The 18,611-nt window shown below is 41.9% G+C and overlaps 1 protein-coding gene across 4 annotated transcripts in view; it reads right to left on the bottom strand.

Annotated features, from left to right (window-relative positions):
• ARHGAP26 (Rho GTPase activating protein 26) overlaps window positions 1-17,231 on the bottom strand; it is a 577,883-nt gene extending 560,652 nt beyond the window's left edge. For 2 of the 4 annotated variants that reach the window (XM_007473809.3, XM_003339558.4), the window contains exon 1: window positions 16,241-16,985. In XM_007473809.3, coding sequence (XP_007473871.1) covers window positions 16,241-16,394 — 154 coding nt within the window. In that variant the 5' untranslated portion in view covers window positions 16,395-16,985. Of the gene's footprint in view, window positions 1-16,240 lie in introns of all 4 variants that reach the window. The other 2 variants (XM_007473811.3, XM_007473810.3) reach the window with 2 other exon arrangements.
• Between the last annotated feature and the right edge of the window lie 1,380 nt (window positions 17,232-18,611).

The raw sequence follows: 18,611 nt of genomic DNA, 5'->3' as shown, positions 1-18,611 counted from the left end.
ATGTAAAACCCAGTGGACTTGTGCATTGGCTGGGGGGGGGGGGGGGGGGGGAGGGAATGAATCATGTAACCATGGAAAATTTTTCTAAAATAATTAATTAAATGTTTCCATTTAAAAAAAAAGAAACGTGCCAAGTAGATATGAAAATATTTGGAGAAATGTGAATTGATCTATAAATACAGAAAAAAAGTAAGTGGTTTCTGAATTTGTTCTATATCTGTTTCCAAGTATACTATGGAGCTCAAAAAAATCTCCTACTTCTTTTGTATACCCCACATTAAATCACAGATCAATATCAGAACAGGCCTTAGCGACAGCTAGGTAACACAGTGGAAAGAGGGCCAGGCCTGGAGTGGGGAGGACCTGGGTTCAAAAATGTGACCTCAAGACACTTCCTAACTGTGTGATGCCTAACCCTTACCATTCTTCTGCCTTAGAATCAATTAGTATCCATTCTAAGACAGAAGGTAAGGGTTAAAAAAAAAATGGGCCTTAGAGAGTCAATCCTTTCATTTGGTATCCAAGAAAATAGAGTTCTAAAGGAGAGATAAGTGACCCAGTTACCTGGGGAGTTAAGGGCCACAAAAGAAGAAAGAAAGCTCCCAGGACATCCCACTGATGTTTTTCCCACTCTATCACGACCAGCCACAACCTGAACCACCCTGGGCCTCAGCTTTGTTCTCTCACCAGAAAAAAAAAGTCCGATTCATTCTATAGCTAGTAAACTTTACAGTGTGCATGCCCTTTCTCTAAAATTGGAAATCAAAACAGAAATACTGAAGTACTTAGAAGGCCTGTGGATGAAAAAAGCTTAGACACTCAGGAAATGTCTCTAAAGCTGACCACAGCCAGATTCACAAAATCTAGGTGTCTTAAAGTGCCAAGGAGCCCGAGGCCAAAAACCCAATCCATAACTTGAACAAAATCCCCCACTAGATGCCCACTGAGGACTGGCCATTCCATCTCACAGTCGGCCACTTTCCTTTTAGACATGTCTAATATTCAGAAATTGTTCTGTATATTGGGCCAAATTCTACTTTTAGAATTGCTTTTCTTCCTTCAATAATTAACTTTATTTTTTTTAAACCCTTACATTCCATTTTAGAACCAATTTAGACAAGTACATTTTAAAACATATGCAACAAAATATAAAGTTGGTAAACAAAAGTAGTTCCATTTAAGCAGAAGAGTGGTAAGGGCTAGGCAATGGGGGTTAAGTGACTTGCCCAGGGTCACACAGCTGGGAAATGTCTGAGGCCATATTTGAAGCCAGGAATTTGGTCTTTAGGCCTGGCTCTCCATCCACTGAGCCACTCAGTTGTTCCCAATAATTAACTTGAACCAATAAAGGCTCCAATTTCCCTCAGGGAAAACTGACCAGAAATCATCTGACAAAGGCTTTTGGATCTAGCCTCAAAGAAACACACTCAGAACCTTAATTATGGCAGGGAAAGTGGGGTTTCATCCCAAGATATTTAGAAGACACAGAACTTAAACTCTCTTTCAGCATCAAGAAACAAATGAACTTATTAGCAAGAATACAAAATGTATCAGGGAGATAGCTAGAATTCTCCTGGTTCTAACCTCCTGAGAGGGGGCACACTGGATTAATGTGAGGTCCAACTTTACTAGCCTCCTCCATCAAGGCCATCATGATATCTGTCATGTCTCTTCTCACAGAGCCTTCCAATGAGGGAGGCAGCTAGGTGGCTCAGTGGCTCAATACTGGATTCATCTTCCTGAGTTCAAATCTAGTCTCAGACACTTAATAGCTGTACAGCCTTGGGCAAGTCATCCAACCCTGGCTGCCTCGGTTTCCCCACCTGTAAAATGAGCTGAAGAAGGAAATGGCAAACCACTCCAGGATTTCTGCCAATAAAACCTCAAAGGAGGTCTCGAGTCAGATATGACTGGAAACAACTAAACAACAACAAAGGCATTGTAAATCACCTTTCATTTATTTCTCACATGGGAATGATTCTCATTATCCGTCAACCACACCGAACTATTTTTATATACAGCATTCCTCCAATTAATTTGGTTTTAAAAACTTCATGGGGGGGGGGGGGGGGAGGTATTTTGTGATGCTTGTTCATATGCCAAAATTATTAGCCACAATTCTGACTGCACTCTTTGAGATTAAACTTCAAGACAAGAAGAAGAAAAATGTTGAAGCAGCACATCCTGCCCCCTAGTTAATCCGCAAGATTTCCAGCAGCTTTAGGAAACAAGAAAGTAGCACAGTCTTGGGAGAGTTGTGTTTTTCATTTTCTTTCAGATGGGGATGGTCCATTATCCAGGAACAATCACCATGAGGTAAATTCAGCCTTATCTTAGCATCTACCAATCTTTTTGAATAATTTACACATAGATCAGATGAAGATATGCATGTAACAGTAGCTTTGCTGAAAATAACCCAAGTGAGTGCCCAGGGAGAAACAAACAGGTACAATGAGTGTCCTTTGGAGTACTATCTTTAAGTGATTGCTATTTAGAGGTATTCGGAGAGCTTGAAACAAAAACCAGAATTTACCATAGTTAGTCACTAAGTAAGCAAGTCACTAAGAGGGAACTTACTCACTTTAGGAAATTTGCTAGATCCAATACAGAAGTTTGGTTGGGGGAAGGCTGTTTTTAAATTTTTTTTTAAGTGTGTTATCCTAATATAAAGATTCTCAACTTTTTTTGTTGTTGTTACAAACTCCTTCAGCAATATGGAAAAATCAATGAGCCCATTCTTGGAATTACGGGTAAAATAAAATACATAGGATTACAAAAAAAAACAATCTCCAAATAAGAATTTAAAAAAAAATTTTTTTTAAACCAAATTCACCAGATAGGTGACTCAGTGGCTTGAGAGACAGGCCTAGAAATAGGAGGTCTTGGATTCAAATCCAAGCTTAGATACTTCCTAGTGGTGTGACCCTAGACAAGTCACTTAACATTCATTGCCTAGCCCTTACCATTCTTCTGCCTTAGAACTAATACAGGGGGCAGCTGGGTAGCTCAGTGGATTGAGAGCCAGGCCTAGAGACAGGAGGTCCCAGGTTCAAATCTGACCTCAGACCAGTACTGCCTAGCAAGTCACTCAACCCCCATTGCCTAGCCCTTACCACTCTTCTGCCTTGGAACCAATATATAATATTGATTCTAAGATGGCAGGGAAAGGTTTAAAAAAAATTTTTTTTAAAGAACCAATACATAGCATTGATTGTAAGATGGAAAGAAAGGGGTTGTTTTTGTTGTTTGTTTTGTTTTGTTTTTAATAGCTATCAAGGTGCATTAAAAAATTATTTGGGGGCAGTTAGGAGGTTGAGTGGAGATGGGAGGTCCTGTGTCCAAATTTGGCCTCAAACACTTCCCAGCTGTGTGACCCTAGACAAGTCACTTAACGCCCATTACCTGGCCCTTATCACTCTGCCTTAGAATTAATACTGAGGATCAATTCTAAGGCAGAAAGTAAGGATTTTAAAAAATTATTTGATTCACTGAGTTTACATATAATTTCTATTAACAAGGTTATACAAAGAGAAATTCAGACATACTCATTTGATGCCTCCAACATGCCCTCAGAGGGAACCAAGAATTGTCTGTTCCTGTCCCAATGACAGCTTCCTTAGCATGGAAGCAGCAGCAGGTTAAGTAACACAAGATAGACATAGGGACATTTTTTTGATGCCTCTAAAGCTGCCCGTGTCTGGATGTATGGGAGGAGAAAAGGAAAGAATGCAGAAGGGTCCAGTTTGTTGACCTTGTTTGATATTGGCCTGGCATGCTTGGTATGCTGACAATTGATCTGCAATCATCACACGACAAGCTCAACAATTGCACCTCCTTGAGAGCCACCGAAGGGGGAGATACAGAAGCTTTGCTTTCCAGCTCATTTAGTCCAGCCTGCACCTTCAGTCACAAGAACACCGCTGCTTCTGCCAGGGGGAGCCAGGCCCATTCTCTGGCTCGTTAAGATTCCCCACCTTCCCCAAATGAGGAACTCTCCTCAAATCCAGAACAAACAATGCCAGCATCACTGATCCTAAACAGGAGGCCACTGCCCAGCTAGCCTTCCTCCTTCACACCCTCTCCAGGGCAGTGTACTCTCCACCAAGGTGAAATGAGCCAGACACAAACAGAGAGTGACAAGGCAATGACAATCCTGCCAAGCTCTTTTCCTCACTCTTTCTCCTCTCCCTCAGCTCTGTTTTCTACAGGAATTTGTAAACACTTCCAAGTCTAAATTTGTAAACATTCCCTTGGCCTCCTTCCCTCATTTACGAATGCTTGCGGTTCCTTTACTAACCAGTTAGCATTTCTTTTTCTAAGAACCTCCATTTTTAATCTCTCTCTCTCTTTCACTCTCTCCTACCTCCTCCTTTTTTCCCTCCCTCTCTTCCCTCCCTTTCTTCTCTCTCCATCATTCCTTCTTTTTCCCTTCCTCTCCCTTCTTTCCCTCCCTCTCTCCTCCCTTTCTTCTCTCTCCTTCCCTCTCTCCATCATTCCCTCTCCTCCTTTCTTCTCCCTGACATCTTCCCTCTCTCTCCATCACTCCTCCCTCCTTTTTTCTCTCTCCTTCCCTCTCTTCATCATTCCCTCTCCTCCCTTCTTCCTTTCTCCTCTCTTCCCCTCCCTCTCCATCATTCATTCCCTCTCCTCCCTCTTTCTTCTCTCTTTCTCCCCCCATCTCTCTCTCTCTCTCTCTCTCTCTCTCTCTCTCTCTCTCTCTCTCTCACACACACACACACACACACACACTTTCATATTATTTCCATCTTCTCATTCCCTCAGAATCCTAGCATCTCACAGGAGGCTGACATAGGTCTCCAAAGGTTTTCTGGGAATAGGTTAATCAGGAGACAGGAAGCTTTGGATTTCGATACAAGCTCAGACACACTTTGTGGCCCCTTGGTTCCTCTCTGTCCCACAAAACTCTTCATTGGCACCGGGTGAAGAGATGGTACAAGAGAAATCATGTAAGGGAAAATGAAATATACTTAAATCAAAGGACCTTCCTGGGCTCAAATCCAAGCTGACAGCTTTTGAACTACATGACCTTGGACAAGTCCTCTCACAGAATTATTGTAAATCCAATGGAAGGGAACTTTTTAACCCCCTCATTTTATAGATGAGTGAACAGAAGTCCAGAAATGAGAAATGACTTGCCGAAATAACTGAGTCAGGGGATTAGAACACAGGATCTCAAATTTAAACTCCAAGTCTTTGCAGTATAGCCTGAAATGACTAGGAAGATGGGTAGATCCACTTAGAGAAATGGCATAATGACCCAGAAGATTGTCTCAACACGAAGTTGGTCTGTGAAGTGGGCAAAAGTTGAGACATGAGAAAGTCATTTCATCATACCCAGCAACAGAAGTGTCTGCCCACCACCTCTCCAGACTGCAGTTTCCTCACACCTACAGAAGAGTAACTATGAAGCAGTATCACTCCAAAAATGTAGTCAAGAGAGCTGAGTTCAAGCCTTGACTCTGCCTCTTTACTCTTGATGTGGCCTTAGGGAAAATCACCTCCCCTCTCTAAGCCTCTTCATTTGGTTAAAATGAGAAGCTTGACACCAAATAATTTCAAGAGTCTATTCTATGAAGTTATTATCCTGAAAAAAAAAATGGCTTAAGCTAATCAATCAAGCAACAATTTACCAGACACCATCCTAGGCCGGGAGATATAAATACAAAAAATGAAATAACTACTAAAATGGCATATTAGGCAATTCAACCAAACCAAACTCCTAGTCCTTTAAAGAATAAAGGGTTCAGGGCAGCTAGGTGGCACAGTGGATAGAGCCAGGCTCAGATTTAGAAAGACCTGGGTTCAAATTTGACTTCATACTTCCTAGCTGTGTGACCCTGGGCATGTCACTTAATCCCTCCACTGCCTAACCTTTGCCCTTCTATCTTAAAGTTGTTATTAAGATAGAAAATACGGATTTAAAAAACAAAAGAATAAAGGGTAACTAGAGAGTCCCATGCCCTTTCCAACTTCATGTCACTAGCTCACACTCAACAAAGACAAGGAAAAACTAGACCAAAATGAGCCCAGGGGTTAATAATTCAACTTGAGATGCTTCTATCTTGCTCACCACCACAGCTGGGGTAGCACAAAGGTAAAGTGTCAGCAAACAGGCCTCATGTCTGTGGCTGTTACCAAAGGTGCAAAGGAAATATTCTGAATTGTGTAATTAATATGATCCTCAACCACCACAGATCACCAAAGGCACAGTTCAAGAGATACAAGAATCCAAATAGAAATCCCAGCATTCCGTTAAAAGCCGAGCCACTGACAAACTTTGTTTTTCTAATCTTCTAAGTGTGGGATCAATGCCACAGGAAATAGTGAGAGGGGTGACCCAATCCCACCTTTATCTTCCCGAGAAAGAGCCGGGTTTTACAAGGACCTCTGATTCTGAGCATGTCCAGCGACAGATTTCAGCAGAGAGGCCTTGCCTACAAGTCTTTTGCCATTTTCTCATTTGAGCCTCATCAACCTGTGGAGGAAGAGACAACAGAAATATTGCTCTTTTCACAGAAAAATAAGGTTTGAGTGATTTGTCCGTGGTCAGAACTAATAAATGTTGGGGGAAGGATTTGAACCCAAGCTCTTCTTAATTCCATATCAGCTACTCTTGCTTCTCAGCCATAACATAGGAACTCGAGATTATCCTAGAATAAATTAGTATAAGTTTGTAAGACGCCAGCACTGTATTCTTGAAATAGATAAAGATGGAATTATAATTAGATATATGTAGATAGAGACAGACAGACAGATAGACAGGTAGACAGAAATAGACAGAAAAATAGATATAATCTGACAGATACATATGTACATTCATAGATACAGATAAATAGATAGTTAAGTAGACAGACAGATAGATAGACAGAGAAGTAGATAGAAAGACAGACTGATAGAAACACAGACAGATAAGATAAACAGACAGACAGATACATACATATATAGATAAATAAATAGATATAAGAGAAGATATTATTTCAACACACATAACAATCATTGAATTTAGGCTTATAAATGACCTCTGCCCCTTCGATCTAAACCTTTCATTTAAAAGACATAGAAAACAAGGGCAAGGGTTTTCTGGGGCTTTTTCCAGGTCAAATGCAGAAGTAAATAACAAGGGCAGAATTATAATTTAGAGCCCAGGTCCTCCTACTCCAAAGTCCTTTCCTATAGTTCTTGATTGCGCAGATTGCGCATCATATATATTCTACTAGTTGCTTTTTTCTAAAAGAAACATATAGGAACACTAGAGAGTATTCTTCTAGTATCTTATTCTAGTATCTTATCATAACAGTCTTCTTCTTCTCTAAGAGAGGGTGTCTTTCTATTGAGAAGGAGCAAAGCAAATTGGGGGTCCAGACAAGGGGGAAGAGAGAGGGTAAAAGGACTTTCTTTATCTTAAAGCTACAACATTTTATTTGGATTCAATTTGGTTTTTTTATGCCCAGGAAATGTCTGGCAAATTACAAGAATTTTCAAATGGGGGTAGCGGGGAGCATCTTTTTTTTTTCCCCCAATATGGTGTATTGGTTATAGGGCAGAAGAGTGATAAGGGCTAGGCAATGGGGGTTAAGTGACTTGCCCAGGGTCACACAGCTGGGAAGTGTCTGAGGCCAGATTTGAACCTAGGACCTCTCCTCTTTCTAGACCTGGCTCTCAATCCATTGAGCTACCCAGCTGCCCCCTGGGAGGAGCATCTTTGAGGTAATAAGACCCTGGATATTCCCTTCAAAAGTGGAGCAGAAAGAGCAGCTAGGTAGCTTGGTGGATTGAGAGTAGAACCTGGAGACAGAAGATCCTGGGTTCAAAATTTGGCCTCAGACACTTTCTAGCTGTGTGACCCTGGACAAGTCCCTTAACCTTCATTGCCTAGCCCTTACTTCTCTTCTGCCTTCCCAATAAACAGTGTTAATTCTAAAACAGAAAGTAAGGGCTTTTAATTTAAAAAGAAAAAAGGGGACAAAAGGGGAAAGCCTCCAGTAATCCATAGAAGGAATTGTGTTTAACCAACAGGTACTTCTTCTTAAAGAGGCCCAGAATTTAAAGCAAGCAAGAGGAAAGGCCTCAGAGATCACCAGATCTCACACCCTCTTTTTAAAGATGGGAAAACTGAGGCCCTGGGAGTTGAGGGGACCATTTCAGTCACACAGGAAGCAGCTAAAACCAAAGTCACAACCATTCAGCCTCCCAAAATCTATACCACACACTAGGGAGGTAAGGGAGGGCATAGCTTGTCTAGATGAAGGATTAAAGAACAAAGAGTTTAAGTGATCTAGCCAGAGCCACAGAAATTAGTCAGCAGAAGTATCTAGAACAGAACCCAGCCTTTTGGCCTCTTCATTCAATGCTTTATTATCCATGTCTAAATAGAATGAATGCCCCACAATCACCAGTAATCACTCAGTCCTGACCCAAAAAAGTCTACTGGCATACAAGGTCAAGGGAAACCGGGCAAAGTTCACGTGTTCCCCTTTGGCCAGCAAGGGCTATTTCAACAAGGGCCTGGCAGCCCGCAGTCCCATAATCTTGGAAAATGTCTTCAGTATCTTCTCAGAGACCAAAATAAAGCTGGAACCGGAGACGGGTTACCTGATTCAAAAATCAACATTTCCATCCTTTAAGAGTCGAATTTACTTGTTTCCTCTCCAAGGGTCTCTCCATCTATTTCGAGTTTCTTTTGTCATTGCCCAAAGCATCTCTGTAGTCACAGAGAAGAGAATGGTTGTGGATGTGGAAAATGAGGAGATGGTACACTAATTAAAGGAATGCTAATTAATGGCCCAGAATGCAGAGCACAGTGCCAGGGGCCTCTCTGAAGAAGGTCTCTGAAAAATACAGATTCAACTAATCTAAAACAAAATCTGGGGGACAACTGGGTGGCTCAATAGATTAAGAGCCAGGCCTAGAGAGGGGAGGTCCTGGGTTCAAGTGTGGCTTTAGACACTTCCCAGCTGTGTGACCCTGGGCAAGTCACTTGACCCCCATTGCCTAGCCCTTACCACTCTTCTGCCTTGGAACTAATACAAAAATAATAAAATAAATAAAATAAAACAAAGCCCATCATTTTGTCCAGGCGTTATCCATTTGGCACCCAGGCCCAGTGGCTAACCACAAATCAATCAGTCATCAATTTTCTTAAAGTATATTTTTACTAAGTGCCTGGCACTGTGTTAGGAGGACACAAGTACAAAAAGTGAAACAATCCCCACTCAAAGTGAGTTTACACTCTAATATCAAAATCGAGCTTTCAGCCAGCCACCATCCCTGAACAAGTCCCTTCGCCTCTAGTTGCTTCAAGTTTCCTCGTCTGTGACATGTTGATAATAATGCACCTGCCTCCCAGGGGGGTTCTGAGGATCAAATGAGATGATATCAGACAAGACTACAAAGTGTTTTGTAAAGGGCAAAGTGCTACATAAATGTGAGCTATTATTCTGATTCAGTGTTACGTACCCAGCAGAATAAATACTTGTTGAAGGAATATATTTAACTGACTCAAAGTCAAGAAAAATAAATTCCACAGAAACTTAAAGGACTATTAAATTTAGGTGAACTTGTCAAACAGCCCCATTTCATAAAATGCAGTTTGTCCTAATAAAAGAAATGTGAACTAAAGCAATGTTGAGGTTTCACCTCGTAGCCATTAAATTGGCAGAGATGAGGAAAGCAACAAATGACAAATTGGGGGGGGGGGGGGCTAGAGGAAAACAAGTACACGAATTAATGCACTACTACTAATGGGGCTGTAGATTGGTGCAGCCATTCTGGAACTATGCCCCCCAAATCATTAATTCTTCATAGTTAGATTCAACTATTCTCTACTTAACCTTGGGCACAACCTATACCCCCCAAAATAAGAAAGGGACCAGGGGCAGCTAGGTGGCTTAGTAGATAGAGAGCCAAACCTGAAGTTAGGAAGACTTGGACTCAGATCTAGCCTTAGACATTTCCTAGCAGTGTGACCCTGAACAAGTCACTTTGCCCCAATTGCCTAGCCCTGTTTTTAAGACAGACAGACGGAAAGGGTTTTTTTTAAAATAAAAATACGAAAAGGACCATCTATAGAAAAATACTTATAGTAGGTCTTTTCATAGTAGCTAAAAACTGAAAAAATATTGGGGAATGGCTAAACAAATTACAGAATATGAATAGAGTAGAATGTTATTCTTCTATAAGAAGTGACAAAATGGTCAATTTCAGAGGAAATTGGGAAGACATCTATAAAAGGATGTAGAATGAAGTGAGCAGAATAATTCATATGACAACATTATGAAGAAAATAAATTTGAAAGACTTTAGTACTTATTGATGCAATGATAAATCAGGAGTTAGGAAAATGAAGACTACCTTTTCTCCTGCCTGAAAAGTAGTGGACTTAATATACAGTGATGCACATTTATTTATTTATTTATTTATTTATTTTAAATCCTGGGGCAGCTGGGTAGCTCAATGCATTGAGAGCTAGGCCTGGAGACGGGGGTCCTGGGTTCAAGTGTGGCTTTAGACACTTCCCAGCAGTGTGACCCTGGGCAAGTCACTTAACCCCCATTGCCTAGACCTTATCACTCTTCTGCCTTGGAACCAATAATACACAGTATTGATTCAAAGAAAGAAGGTAAGGGTTTAAAAAAAAAACAAACAAAAACCCTTACCTTCCATCTTAGAATCATTAGGGTGTATTGGTTCCAAAGTAGAGGTGTGGTAAGAATTAGGCAATAGGGGTTAAGTGACTTGTCCAAGGTCACACAGCTGGGAAGTATATGAGGCCAGATTCAGAGACACGTTTTTAGACATGATCCATGTGGTCATTTGTTTTGCTGGACTATTCATATTTGTTTTGAAAGTTTTTCTTTTTCTTCTTTTAAAAACTGTTTAACTGGGCAGGAAATTATTATATACATTAATTAAAACAAAAAAGAAAATTAACTAACTCATTCATCAATACCAAATTAATAGTGTTTCCTACCTGAAATCCTAGGCATATGAATATGAATTTAGAAACAAAAGGAACTAGCTATGTGTCCCTGGGCAAATCACGTAATTAGCCCTTACCACACTTCTGTTTTAGAATCAGTTCTTACGTACATTGATTCTAAGACAGGGGATAAAAGTTAAAAAAAAAAAGAAAAGAAACAAAAGGAACCTGAGAAGCCATCAAGTCCAGCCTCATTTCACAGAAGAAACAGACTTAGAAAAGTGACTAAATAAATACAGACAAAAAACATATGATCAATCATGTATGGGGATATGATTAGGGTTTGGATATTAAAAGTTCACTCTCTTGCAAATTTGAATAACATGGAAATAGTATTTGAACAATGATACATGTATAACCCAGTGGAATTGCTTGTCAGCTTGGGGTGGGGGTGGGGGGATTATGAATCATGTAACCATGGAAAAATATTCTAAATTTAAAAATTTTTTAAATAAAATAATAGATTTCATTTATTATTATTTGTTTAAATTTTACTTATTTTTATTTTGTTTGTTATTTAATAAATAATAAAAGAAAAAGAAAAATTTTAATGAAAAAAAAAGAAAAGAAAAAATGACTTACCCAAAGTCACCTAGGCGTGAGTGGCAGAACCACAATTCTAACCCAGGTCCTCTGACTTAAAAAATCCAATAAATACTTAGGAAAAGAGAGCCCTACCCAAGCAATTGAGTAGAGGAGGAACCAATCAAGCTATGAGATTATCATTTCAGACTTCCTGAGAAACAGAAAGGAACACTGGGTATGGAGGAGGAGGTGGAAGACATTGCTTCTTAACTGACTGGCCTAATTTATATGTGACTTAAATGACAAAACATTCCTCAACCATTTCTTGGTACAAACATCCTTTGAGAATGTCGCCCACTGATGCCCACACAAGTAGGTCAATTCCAATCAGCCACCACCATAAAGAAGACTCCCCGCTTTCACTCTTCTAAAACATCACCATTTTTAGAAACTTGTACCCCAAAGGCAGCAAACACTTGACAACCGTAGCTCAAAAATCTCTTGGGACAGTTTCCTTATCAATCACCACATATCAGTGACAGGGTCTAGCCCAGACTGAGGATTCTCTACTCTGAACTCAGCAGCTGATCCAGGCCCTGTTATCTCCACCCACAAGAGACTCCCATAATAAAACTCTCAGCTGAGACACAAATTACTCAGATGAAGTAAAAAAATAGATAAGACTAAAGTAAATCAGTATCACACACAACTTTTCCAGGAGCCACCCCAATAGGCACTGAACTTCTGGGGATCCTAAATGCAGGACCAGAAGGGGTCTCAGACTGTATTCATCACTTTCTTTAAAAATATCAGCTTTTGAACAATGTTTGAAATTAAAACAAACAAATAAATAAATAATAATTAAAAAATCAGCTTTCTTTAAAAGGATTTAATTCAAGATGATTTCAGAAAAAGCTGGAAAGATCTGCAGGAACGGATACAGAGTAAAATAAGCAGAACTGGGAGAAGCAGCAATATTGGTCGATGATTATCTGTGAAAACTTGCCTACTCTCAGCAGAGCAATGACCTGGGACAATCCTGAAAGATGCACACTAAGGGAATGCTCTCCAGCTCCAGAGAAAGAACTATTGGAGTCATCTTTCACATCAGTGTATTTATGGTTTTATTTTGGGGGTTTGGTTATGTATGAGTTTGCTCTTAATATGGAAGTGTGTTTTGAATGACAAAAATATTTTTTTAAAGTAACAATTTAAAAAAAATAATAAAAGGGCTTAATTTCTACTCCTGCATCCAAACTTAATTTTCCTAACTGTAGTTCCGGAAGAAAGTTTGCTCACATTTACACCGCTCACTCTCTGGGCCTCTGAAGATAATGAGCAATCGAGGCAACTTGGTGGCTCATGGAATAAGAGAACCAGGCCCATAGATGGGAAGTCTTGGGTTCAGGTTTGATCTCAGTCATTTCCTAGCTGTGTGGCCCTGAGAAAGGCACTTTAACCCCTATTTTCTAGCCCTTACTGCTCTTCTGTCTTAGAACCAATGCTTAGTATTGATTTCAAGATAGAAGGTAAGGTTTGAAGTTTTTTTATAAAGTAAAGATTTTTCAAAATGAGCAATCATCATATATATAGTCCAATAGAACTGCTTGTCAGCTTCAGGGGGGGGAGGAAAGGTGGGGAAATCATTAATCATGTAACCATAGAAAAACCATTCTAAATAAAATGAGCAATCTATCCACTAAATAGCACAAAAAAGAGATTTGACATAAAATTACAGAATTTTAGCACTGAAAAGAAAGAAAAATGCATTTATTAAATGCCTATTATATTCCAGGTCCTGTGCTAAATATTTTACAAAGATAATCCCATTTAATACTCCTAAAAAACCCTAGGAGGTTGGTACTAGTATTATGTTCATTTTGCAGTTGAGGAAACTGAGGAAAATAAAGGTTAAGTATCAAAGAGCTAGCAAGCATCCAAAGCCAGACAAGAAGTCAGATCTTCCCAACTCCAAGCCCAGCACTCAATCTATCTGGCTCCTAAAATATGGATCTCAGAAGTAGATCAAAGTTAAGGGACCTCAGAGTTCTTCTAACCCAGGCCCCTCCTTTTATAGAGAAGGGAATTTAGGCTTAGAGAAAGGCTGGATGATTTACCCAATGTTGCACAACAAATGCCAGAAATAAGATTTGGACTTAACTATCTCCTGACCCTAAAAGCCAACATTTCTCAACATGCTTCCTCACACTCAAATTTCACTATTTCCACTAAAGGAAATCTGATACACACAAAAGAGGAAATGAGGCAGAAGGCCCCTCTCTCCAATTCCCATCTACATCTTCTTCCTCCAGAAGGGACCAACCCCATTCCATCCTACCTTCAAGATATATGTCTAAATGAAAATAGACTCCAAGGAAGAAAAGGCTCTAATATTACCCTAAAATTTCAATTCATCTTAAAAAAAAAAAAAGATTCCTAATAAAACCAAAACTCTTAGGCCAACTCAACTTGAAATACCTAGTTGACTCTTAAACCACTCTAGGTCCAAAGGTAACCTTCTGGTTATATCTGCAACCTGAAATAAAGTCATTTCAAATCTACTCCCTAGCTCAGAAACACACTTCCAGAACTAGGCCAGAATGGATCTTCTTTTAAGAGATGATCTAATATTTCTAACTCATTTTCACCCCAAATTTATTTAAGCTCTAACCACTGGAATAGCATTGCTTTTCCAAAACTAGAAGAGACAAGTACAAGCAAATAGTATTCCCTTTTGGAGTCCATCTAGCTAGGCCCCACTTTGTATTTTTCCACCAACCACCTGCCTTAGCAATAAGATATCAATGAATTTTCAAACCAGAAAAGACTCTAGAGTTCCTCTAATAAGGTATTAGGCACAGTAGAAAGAGCCCTGACTTAACAACATCATATCTGGATTTGCATTCTACTGGTCACTTACCCTATTTGGCCTTGAACACAACATCTCACTTCTCTAGGCCTCAGTTTCCTCATCTGTAAATAAGAAACCAGACTAAAGGCCCCTAGCAGCTCTAGAACCTAACCTATATGACTGAAGGAAATCACTACTTTCAGGCTCAATTTCCTTATCTATAAAATGAAAATGATGATGCACTTACTATCTATACTTCACTGGGTGGTAATATGGAAAGAAGATTTTTCTTCAAGCTTTCAAATGTTATTTTGAGAATTTTAGTTATTATGGTCCAACTTCCTCATGTCACATAAGGAAACTAAGAGTAGAGAGATGCTCTCGAAACCAATAATAACTCTCACACCCAAATTAAGTCAATTTAACTTTTTAAAGAATTGAGTTATCACAGAAGTTTCTTCCAGTTTCCAAATCAGTAATTCCTTCAGAACACTACTCTTCTATTAGATGTCTCCAGCTTCTATAAAAGCAACAGTTTTCATTTATATCTCAATTTACAGTTTGCTGAGTCCATACATAAATTATTTCCGTGGGGTCTTACAATCCTGGAGGTAGGTATTATTATTTACCCCCATTTTGTGAATGAAGAAACTGAGGCTCAAAAAGGTCAAGGCCACTCAGGAGCAAATAAACAATCAATAAACAGGCCCTCAAGGCACTACATTAAAGTTATTAAGTCCAACCCAAATTCCATTTTTTACACACACACACAAAAAAAGGGTTTTAAAGTGGGCAAATCTAAAAAAGGTAAACGTATATGGGAAGGTGATTAACTTGTCACCCTTCTCATCTCTTTTTTCTGAATCAAGCAGGACACTGCAGTGTGAGTTGCTGAGGTCCATTGGTATTGGGGGGGTGGAGAGAGAGAGGTACATGGAAGAGAAGCTGAGACAAGCTTATCTATTTTTAAACCTTCACCCACACTTCCAGGAGGAACACTCTGTCTGATTCGAGTCCTCCCACCCTCATCACCTTCTGCTATTCAGCAGTCGGAGCCCGAATGCTGAAATGACAAAAAAAAAAAAGGAGCCTCTACTTCTCAGTTACTTTCCTAACAATAAATACTGGAAGAGTAAAAACTAGGCGCGCGTATACGCGTGCGCGCACACACACTCTCTAAAGGGACCAAAAGGAGCTCAACTAGCCCTTGCTTTGGAGCAGTGATGCAAAAGCAGTCTCTCAAAAAGTCCTAGCTCCGTACTGCTGGCCAAGGGAGGGTTAAGGGTGAGGATCAGAGAAAGGGATCAGCGAACTTTCCAACTGCATACCAAACCGGTACCCAGAGGTATCACTTTCCAGCTCCCCTGAAGGGCTACATTGTACCCAAGGCTCCAGCACTCCTTATCTAGCTCCACACATCTTCCTCTAACACCTGTGCACCACACACAGCCACCCACAGGGGCAATATTTACCGCTCGGTGCTAGTGTTTCTAAACTGCAGCAAAATTGTTGGTAAACATCACGACAACCAGAAATGCAAGCCGTAGTACCACCGACGGGTCCTTCCCTTACCTCATCTAATTGTTGCCAGCTCGCTCCATTTTTTTCCTGCTTCCTGCCTCATTACAATAACCTTTCCGCATAGTGTTCTGTCAATCAGTGCCCGCAAGAAGGGAATAAAAAAAATGTTTTTAACCCGGAGCATTCAAGGAGATAAGTCTCCAAAAAGATGCTCAGGCGGGCTCATCTCCCCACAGCGATCTCCACCCCGGGAAGCCCCCAGCCCTCGCACCCTTCCTTCCACAGCCCCTAGTACTCCCCGGGGCCGGATTGGGGCAAGACAGACGCACACCTCCCGGCACTTACTCTTAAGCGCCGAGATGAGGGTTTTCCCATCCTTGATGAGCTCTTTAATGAACTTGTTGGTCTTATCCAGCTCGGCTTCATGAGACTTGAGCGTGTCTCGGAATTGCGGGCTGTCCAAGCAGCAGTCACTGAACTCCAGAGCTGGGAGTCCCATAATCTCCCCCAAGCTTGGGGGAGGAAACCTCTCCCTAAGGACAAACTAGCCCAGAGATTTCCCTCCCTCTCCTTCCCAGTGCCCCTGCACTCGTTTCCAATGCCTCTACCTTACGAAAAAAAAAATGCAAAATGTTCTACTTTCGTTTGCAAGCCCAGCTCAATTGGGTTCTCGCGGGGGTGCGCCCTGCGCCACCTCTTCCACAGGTGGGGCTCCGGCTTTTCACAGGGGGTGGGCAGGACCCCAGTAGCCGGCGGGAAGCGAAGAGCAGGCTATGGGATGCCGCGCGATCTGCATCCGCCGCAGGTTCAGAAGACCCGAAGCAAGAGCAGCGGGGAGCAGGAAGAGCAACCGAGCGGTGGGGCACTCCTCATGGCGAGCGGTGTACACTGCAAAGCCACGGGCAGCCCTAGAGCAGCACAGTACAGGTCTGCTGTCCTCCCTTCCCCATTCAATGCGCCGCTGCTTGGAGCGCCCTCTCCCAGCTACCGCTACTGCTGCTGCCGCCGCCGCCGCCGCGGTCTGGGCCTCCCGAACCTGCTAGCCATGATCTCATCCCGCCAGGGCCAATCAGGGGACTCGCGCCCGCCCGGCCCATGGGCGCGCGGGGAGGGTGCGGGGGAGGGGGTTCCCTGCCCAGCCCCTGGAAGCCCTTCCGCGCGTGGGGCCCAATCAGCGGCCGCCTCACCGGGAGTGGCCGGAGCCCGGGGAGGAGAAAGGAGAGAGGAGGGGTCCTGGAAAAGTGGAAGGAGTCCGGAGGAAGAGGAGGGAGGGGCGTGGCCGGAGTCCTTAGCCCACGCACCAAGTGCAATGTCTGCCCTTGCTCTCTCCTCGTGCAAAGGCGCCGGGTGCTGCAGGGGATCCCTGCGGGGGTGGGGGAGGGTGTTACTACGGCGTTAGCCTCAGGCTCCAGCCGTGCCCCCGGGAAGGTGCTGCACCCCACCCCCAACCTGCACCGGAGACTTTTAGCTGATCTCCCACGCGTCATGCTAAGCCTGGAGATAAAGACTCCTGCTTGTCTTTGAGATTTATTACTAGGGCCCAAAGGCCCCTCTTTCTCTCTGCTTCAGCCTGTAAAAGGTGGCGTTTACCCTCCTTCCCTCCTGTTTAGGGAGAATAGGAATTATGAGGTCTGGGATGGGCACCTGGATGGCCTCCCTACGCTAGTGAGGCTGCTGAGACCTCCAACGCAGTCAAGCCTTGGTTGAAATTAAAGACTCTGGCCGCTGCCCTTGGCCTCTAACCCCAAGTTCTCCTTGCCAGATTTGATACCTTGCATCGGGAGAGCCTGGGAAGACCGGAAACATCCCACACCGAATCGGAGAATGTTGATGTTTTTACGGAGGAGTAACCCGGGCCCACAGAGATGCTTCTCCTTTAATCACGTAATGATTAAACGGCAGACTCGGGACCCAAAGTTAATTCCAAGTCCCTTACATATTATTTTATTCCTTACGAGGTCAGGCAGCAAAATAGGAAAAACTGGAACCTAAAACTTCAGTAGGTTCTTTCAACTTCATGCAAGCTGTTGGTAAATGGCACATCTCCCCTTCTCTCCCCCAAAGCACACAATTATAAATAACCAGAATGCCCATTGGGAAACGGAATGTAGGATCCCTGTAGGCAAGACGTGTTTCTCATTCATTCTTTTTGTAGTCACAGAACCTGGCACATAATTTGTGTAAGTGAATTAGGCTAAATTGACCTGTCAGGGTGTCTGAGAGGAGGAACACTAGACCAGCTATAAGGATCCTGCTGGCTTTGTGAAAGTTACACCAATAGTTTCCTCCTTCCCTGGTCCCCACTGCATTCGTCTATTAAGGAGTTAAAGGAACTGCCCTGTCAATTAGGGAATGTGATAAAATTATGATATAGGAATGAAATGGAATACCATTATGCCAGAAGAAAAAAAAATAGCTGACATTCACATAATGCATAGATTGGGCAGCACTTTACAGATACTATTTCATTGAATCCTCCCCAAAGCCCAGGGAGGTTAAGTACTATTATTATCCCCATTTTACAGAGGAAGAAACTGAGTTAAGCAGATTTAAGTGACCAACTATTAAGTGTCTGAGGCTGGACTGGATCTCGGGGCTTCCTGGCTCTGGGCCCAGAGTGCTATCCAATGCAGTTTCACAACATCCTTCAAAGATGCCTAAGAATATATTCAGAATAAATGGAGCAGAACCAAGAGATATGCAATAACAACATGAC

Source organism: Monodelphis domestica, chromosome 1, assembly GCF_027887165.1.
Source record: "Monodelphis domestica isolate mMonDom1 chromosome 1, mMonDom1.pri, whole genome shotgun sequence".
Classification (NCBI taxonomy): Eukaryota; Metazoa; Chordata; class Mammalia; order Didelphimorphia; family Didelphidae; genus Monodelphis; species Monodelphis domestica.
Note: the sequence above shows the minus strand (reverse complement) of the source record. Positions and strands in the feature narration are given on the sequence as shown.